At 40.7% G+C, this 7223-nt stretch overlaps 1 protein-coding gene across 4 annotated transcripts; it reads left to right on the top strand.

The window, feature by feature from the left end:
• Positions 1-967: 967 nt before the first annotated feature.
• LOC117596736 (uncharacterized) lies at positions 968-6491 on the top strand. Of its 4 annotated transcripts, none has more exons than XM_053231241.1 (3): positions 968-1858; positions 2654-2761; positions 2906-6491. In XM_053231241.1, exon 3 carries the CDS (start codon positions 3649-3651, stop codon positions 5857-5859), a length of 2211 nt encoding a protein of 736 aa, XP_053087216.1. In that variant the 5' UTR covers positions 968-1858; positions 2654-2761; positions 2906-3648; the 3' UTR covers positions 5860-6491. The 4 variants fall into 3 exon arrangements, with proteins under 4 accessions (XP_053087216.1, XP_053087215.1, XP_053087217.1 ...); XM_053231240.1 differs by having other exon boundaries at positions 968-1927; XM_053231242.1 differs by lacking the exon at positions 968-1858 and having other exon boundaries at positions 1942-2761.
• The last annotated feature ends 732 nt before the right edge of the window (positions 6492-7223 follow it).

The following is a 7223-nucleotide window of genomic DNA, read 5'->3' as shown; positions in this document are numbered from 1 at the left end:
TAATCCGAACCCGAACCATGACCTTCACTTCAAGCCCAATTCTAACCCTTTTCCCTTCCCCCTCCCTACCCCAACCTCAATCTCCCATCTTGAACCCCAATTCTAACACTTAACCCTAACTGCTAACCCCCTACCCTAACCCCAAGCCTTATTCCTACCCTAACCCTAATCTTCCCCCTTCTCTATCTTGACCCTCTTTTGTTTCCCTGCTCTTCTACTGGAGTGGGTACCCTGGCTCCAAGGATATAAACTTAACTCCCAAATCTGCCCCATGAGATGAATACATTTACAGGTAAATGTGAGCTGTATGTGGACATGGGAGTGTGCAGACATTGAATGGAGCTTTCACCCGGGATCCTGTGCTTTGATCACTCAGCCGGATATGGGGTGTGGATCTGACTTGGGAAAAACTGCACGCCCTATCCGGTCCCTTAGGTTCCTTGTTTTATTTAAATAATGTTGTCTTTTTCCCCCCCCCTCCATTTTTACTTTCTTTATGGGGACTCCTGGTCCCTTTCCAGGTCACTGTTCCTTTTGAACTTAGTGGGTATTTTTATTTAGCTCTCTCATTTTAACTTTATTGATTTTATTTTCTTAATCATATTTTAAAAAAGCATCCTTTCTTTTTATTTTATTTATTTATATATTTTATGTTTTTTAAATTTATATTTTTTATTTTTTATTTACTCATTTACCATTTGGGGATTTTAAATTTGCACTGTTTAAGGATCACCCTTACCCAGGGATCCAATTTATATATAAAAAATTTTTTTTTTTTTTTTTTTTGTATTTGTATAAGAAAACGGGTCTGGCCTCGTTCTTTTTAACTCTAGAATAGAACAAAGTGAGCCTGTGCACTAAAGAGCATACACTCAACATATGAGGACTTGATCTTTCCCTAACCTAACCTAGCCTGTGCCACTACAAACAAAAGAGAGGAACAGACCATATTCTTAGTACACACCTTACATATTTAGTTATATTTTAATTATTTTACTTTTATTGTTTTAATCTCTTAATCTTTATCCTATTTGGTTTTATCACCTTTTTTTATTATTCCATTTTTATCCTTTCCCCCCCCCCTTTTTTTTCCTTACTATTCTTTATTTCTAAGGTTTTTTATTTTTTTAATACCCACTCTTTTTCCAGTACATTTGTGTTCAATGGCAGTCTTCTTATTCTAGGCTCTCTTCTCTTGCCTGCCGTGGGTCTTGAACCAGGGAGGCTAGGTGTAGGAGACTATTGTCTATACCACTACACCACACAGACTACTGGGAAGACCTGGTGGAAAATAAGAGAACCAAGGTTTACAAAAACAGTTTTAAACTACATTATCCAGGTAAAGTCATTACCCATAAAGCCACACACTTCCTTCAGACTCACAACCAATAGATAGGCAGTTTTGAGACAGACAGGTATAGTTACCAATTATACAGAACCTCCTTATTTTAGCTCCACCCCTAATTTAACCTAGATCCCACCCCAGAGCTTATTTAAGGATATGGATGGGAACAAAAAGCGTATGTCCTCTGAAGAAGCAGGATTCCCTGCGAAACGTTAGGACGTCGAACTCAAAAAGCACCGTGAACTGCACATCAAAAAGATACTGTTTGACGGGGAAAACATTGCCAATTTTTGTGTCCTGTTTTACACAAAAAATTTTTTTAATGGAGAAAAATCCTTTTTAAACCGTTTTGTGAGTACTCACATTTTTAAACCCTTCCTTTTTTTTGGGTTTTTATTCCCCCCTCCTTTTTTTTCGGTTTTATTCCCCCTTCTTTTTGGAGTACAACACCCAAGCCAGAGGGGCCTACAAAACTTCCTGTTTGGTGAACTCCTAGGCCGCTTAGGCCTTCTGGTAAGGAACTGAGTTGTTAATCAGCTACAGGATCCTTTTCCCAAGGATTCTTATCAGCATACTCATGGGGTAAGACCAATGAAGACTTTTCTCCTTTTGGTTTTTATCTTTCCTTTCTTTTAACCTTTTTTTTCCTCGAAAGGAGTTTTTTTTACAGACACAATGATTCCCTTAACAAACAGATTCACAGTGTTGGAGACTTTGGAAACAGATGGGGTGGAACAAACACTACACACAGACCAGCATCTACACAACTCAAAACCCAGGGAATTTTTAGATAGACATTTGAGGAAGTTGTATTTTAAATTCTTACAGGCCACACACCATGAAGACATTGTGACAACAGCTCTACATACGCAAATTTTTCCAAAGGGCATGTCTAAACAAACACACAAACTTACACAGTTTATCAAACCGGCATGCCCCAAGCAACAAACTCTACATAGAATTACGGAAAACACACAAAATTGGATGAAGGCAAATATGCAGATCCTCAAAGACCATTACGTTCAAGTGAAAGCAGAACTACTGAATCGAATCCACAAAATGGAGGAAACAGAATGGCAGATAGCAGTTAAATGGGCCAAAGGTAGATTCAAACACAAATTGAGGGAAGACATAATAGAAAAGGCCAAAACACAAATGGAACAGAATCTAGTGGAAACAGAAAATGGAGGAACTGCATGTTTGCCTATCCAAGTATCAAACAGCTCCTCTAATCCTTCTTCCACTGCCGCCTCTTCTTTTTCTTCTTCGTTGTCTTCTTCAATCTCTTCCTCTTCTTCCTCCAAACAGAGTCCGAGTAAAGACGACACAAACCTTGTGGCAAGTTCTCCACAGATGCATTTATCGAAAAGCAATGGAACACCTCGGCCTTTAAACAACAACTCCGATAAGACCAAGGTAGTTAGTGTATTAATACATGAAGTTCCTTTGAATACACTTAAGCAGCAAGAACAGAGAGCTAACACTCCATCCACAATTCACAGAACAGCAATCCTAAATAATGTTAGTGTTCTAATAGAACCTACTATTGCTGATTCACAGGGGGAGCCGACCCAGGGGGATAGGAAGCAGGAGAGGAAGGAGGTGATGAATGGGTCTACAGAAAGGAAGACCACGTCCTTGAGAAAAGCCCGATCTGAATCCTCCCTTTCCCTTTCCCCTTCCTCTTTCTCGTTGACTCCCCTGCATGTGGAACATCCGGACAGGGTGGAGCCCCAAATAAAAACCTGTGAAGTGAGGAACCATTGGGTTCCTACTAGACATCCTAACACCACTAGAAAGATTGCAGATTGGACACTGGAAGTAAAGAAACCAGTTTTGTTTATAGGGGACTCCAACCTGTCCAGAATTCCCTATTTTAGTGACGAAAATGTTCAGGTGGATAGTTACCCTGGAGCCAACTTTTTACATATAGCCAAGGTGTTACAAAAATTAACCCCTAATCCAAACACTCAAAAAGTCGTCCTATCATTAGGAATCAATAATAGAGAACAAACATTCGAAAGTACAACAAAAAAACAGTTGCAAGAGCTGTGGAGAATTGCTGCAGTGGTTTTTCCCAATGCCACGATCTACACCCCATTATTAAACTACTCGGATATCCTACCTAGACGACAACAAGAAACTCTAACAAAACTGAACACTCATATACTGGCACATGGTAATCCATTGCAGGAACTTCACCCACTTAGGTTCAAGGTGAACCCGAGGGACCCTATCCACTGGACCACGGAAACGGCTTCGCAAATGTTTACATACTGGTTGGATCAGTTAAACTTTTAGGAATGGTGAAGTGCAATAAAACAGACAACAAAAAGCACACCAACATCATTAACCTATCCAAAACGTTTTGTCTCACAGGTCCGCAGGAGGATTTACTCAGCAAGGGTCTCACCTTCATCCCGACGCCATGCGGTACGGACTTAGGGGAGCTGGGGAGGGATGTCCACGCTTACAATAGACAACTTAAAATTTTAGACCACTTCCAATACACAAAATGTAAAGAACACTTACAGTTTACAGAAAAATCCAGATGGGAACCGAGCACCGAACAGACCAGTTTACCTATAAAGCAGTTGATTAAAAAGAACAGGATGATTATCAATTCTCTTTCAGATTTTTCCAACAATCAAGCAGATAATTTAACCGCCACAGAACGCAGAGCACTCAAAGAATTACAAACCAACAAAGATATAATAATTAAACCGGCAGATAAAGGCTCAGCGATCGTCATAATGGACAAACAACAATACTTACTAGAAGCAAATAGACAATTAAACAATACCAATCATTACACTTTACTTCCACACTCATTACAACAGGAAACACAATCATTGGTAACATCCATTTTACAGGACTTAAAACAGAAAGGCTTCATTAACACTAAACAGTTTAATTACCTTATTGGTCCAAACCCACCAAGGCAGCGGAAATTTTATCTATTGCCCAAAATTCATAAAGACCCACAGGCGTGGACAGTCCCTTCCGAGGTTCCACAGGGACGCCCGATTGTGTCGGATTGTGGGAGTGAGACCTACAATGTGGCACAATACATTGATTATTTCCTCAATCCTGTCTCACAACTTCATCCCAGTTACTTAAAAGATACATATGACTTTATAAACAAAATCAAGAACATGACAATTCCAGACTCGGCCTTCCTATTCACTGTGGATGTGGAAAGCCTTTACACAAATATCAGTACAGAGGCAGGATTGCAGGCAATAACGAAATGTTTTAACAGGTATCCAGATTCAAGCCGGCCAGATGCAGAACTTCTTCAGCTGTTGGAAATAAATTTAACCCGCAATGACTTTGAATTTAATTCTCAATTATATTTACAGGTTCAAGGAACCGCTATGGGGAAGAAATTTGCTCCAGCCTACGCGAATATTTATATGTCTGAGTGGGAAGAAACATTGTTTCCAAAGTGTCCCCACTTACCCGCAGTGTATTATCGATATCTGGATGACATCTTTGGGGTCTGGCACCATGACAGGGAACATTTTGACACCTTTTTGAATTTGGCCAATTCCCATCATAAACACATTAAAGTCAAAGCAACTCTTAATTCGGATAACATTAACTTTTTAGACACCACAGTTTTTGCCATCCCGACGGAGAATAATTCCAAAACACTACATACTAAAGTGTTTTTCAAACCCACTGATTCCCACTCTCTACTATTTAAAACAAGTTATCATCCTAGACATACTTTCAAGGGGGTAATCAAATCACAAATCATTCGATTTCATAGAATTTGCTCATTTGATCAACATTTCCATGAAGCAACACAAACTCTATTCAAAGCCCTTAGACCCCGAGGGTATTCTAAGAGATTCTTGAGAGCCATTAAAAGAGACACGTTGCAGGATCTCAGAAATAACCCAACACGATTGGTGCCGGAACCCAAGGATGTCATCCCCATAGTCACGACTTTTTCAGAAACATCCAAAATCCTCAACAATAAGCTTAAACAACAATTCCAAAAAACACAAGAACTATACGCACCACTTCGGTCATTCAAACCAATATCAGCTTATAGAAGAAATAAAAATCTACGGGATCTCCTGGTCAGGGCCAGTTTGAAATCAGACCGACGAGTGATTCCTCCTATATTAGCAACACATTTTCAACAGCTCAGGTCAGTGGAGATGGGAAACAAGGGACACCTAGTGCCACAAAGAACAAACCTCAAGACCACGAATATCATTTACATGATCACTTGCACACACTGCCATAAGAGATATATTGGAGAAACTGAATACAGTCTGGAACAAAGGCTGAAACAACACATTTACTCCATTCAACACAGACCACGCAACACACACTTAATATGCCATTTTGCAAGGGTTGGGATACAGAAGCTCAGGATCTCGGGTTTGGAGGCCAATAGGGCATGGAACAGGGAACAGAGAAGAAGAAGAGAAGCATATTGGATAAGTAAACTGCACACAGACCATCCTCATGGCTTCAATACTAGGAGAACATCTTAGACTTGGAGACTTGGAACCAGAGATACCCATATAGAGAGAGGAAATAGGGCTAACCCATTCTTCTTTTTACAGTATTCTCTTCTTTCCCCCGTTGTTTTTCTTTTGTCCTCTGCTCTTTTTCTTTACCTTGTTCTTCTTTTTTTTTCTTCTTTTCTTCTTCTTTTCCTTCTTCTTCTTCTCCTTTCTTTTCTTTGTTCTTTTTTATACCCATTCTGTCACATTCATTGTGAGTAAAAATAGCACTTGATACTGGAGCAATCCGTTGTATAATGGACGTCTCGGTGGAGCGTTTGGTTTTGTTTTGATTTGGTTTGATGTTTAAACACAACTTGGTGGATTTGTGCACGCACAAATACACACTTTGTAAATATGGTTTAAAGTATTTATATAGCACTTGTTTTGATTATTAGCACTTTTCACTTGACTCAATTGTTAGCACTTTTACTAGCACTTACAGCACTTTTTTTAGGTTTCAGCACTTCTTCCACTGGGACGGTCAATGCCATGGTTTGATCCAGTAAAATAAATTGAATAACTTTTTATAAAACCACAATATTGTGATGCTTTACTTTATTTCCAGACAATTTCTGAGCTTTTACCTCAACCCCAACCATCATTCCGCACCTGGGTTGGACCGGAACCTCAACTCCAAAACCTTATTTCGAATCCTAACCTCAACCCCCTAACCCTAACCCCCTAACCCTAACCCCCTAACCCTAACCCTAACCCCAACCCTAACCCCAACCCTAACCCTAACCTCAACCTTCTACCCTGACCCTAACCCTAACCCTAACCTCAACCTTCTACCCTGACCCTAACCCTAACCTCAACCTTCTACCCTGACCCTAACCCTAACCCTAACCCTAACCTCAACCTTCTACCCTGACCCTAACCCTAACCCTAACCCTAACCTCAACCTTCTACCCTGACCCTAACCCTAACCCTAACCTCAACCTTCTACCCTGATCCTAACCCTAACCCTGACCCTAACCCCTAACCCTAACCTAACCCCTAACTCCCAACCCTCCTACTCTAACCCTAATCCGCTTACCCTAACCCTAACCCCTAACCCCTAACCCTAACCTCAACCTTCTACCCTAACCCTAACCCCTAACCCTAACCTCAACCTCCTACCCTGACCCTAACCCTAACCCTGACCCTTACCCTAACCTCAGCCTCCTACCATGAACCCTAACCCTAACCTCAACCTCAACCTCCTACCAGGAACCCGAACCCTAACCCCAACCCCATAACCCTACTTAACCCTAACTCCTAACCCTAATCTCTCCCTCCTACCCTGAACCCTAATCCGAACCCGAACCATGACCTTCACTTCAAGCCCAATTCTAACCCTTTTCCCTTCC

The sequence above is a fragment of the Pangasianodon hypophthalmus genome, chromosome 29 (assembly GCF_027358585.1).
Source record: "Pangasianodon hypophthalmus isolate fPanHyp1 chromosome 29, fPanHyp1.pri, whole genome shotgun sequence".
Taxonomy (NCBI): domain Eukaryota; kingdom Metazoa; phylum Chordata; class Actinopteri; order Siluriformes; family Pangasiidae; genus Pangasianodon; species Pangasianodon hypophthalmus.
Note: the sequence above shows the minus strand (reverse complement) of the source record. Positions and strands in the feature narration are given on the sequence as shown.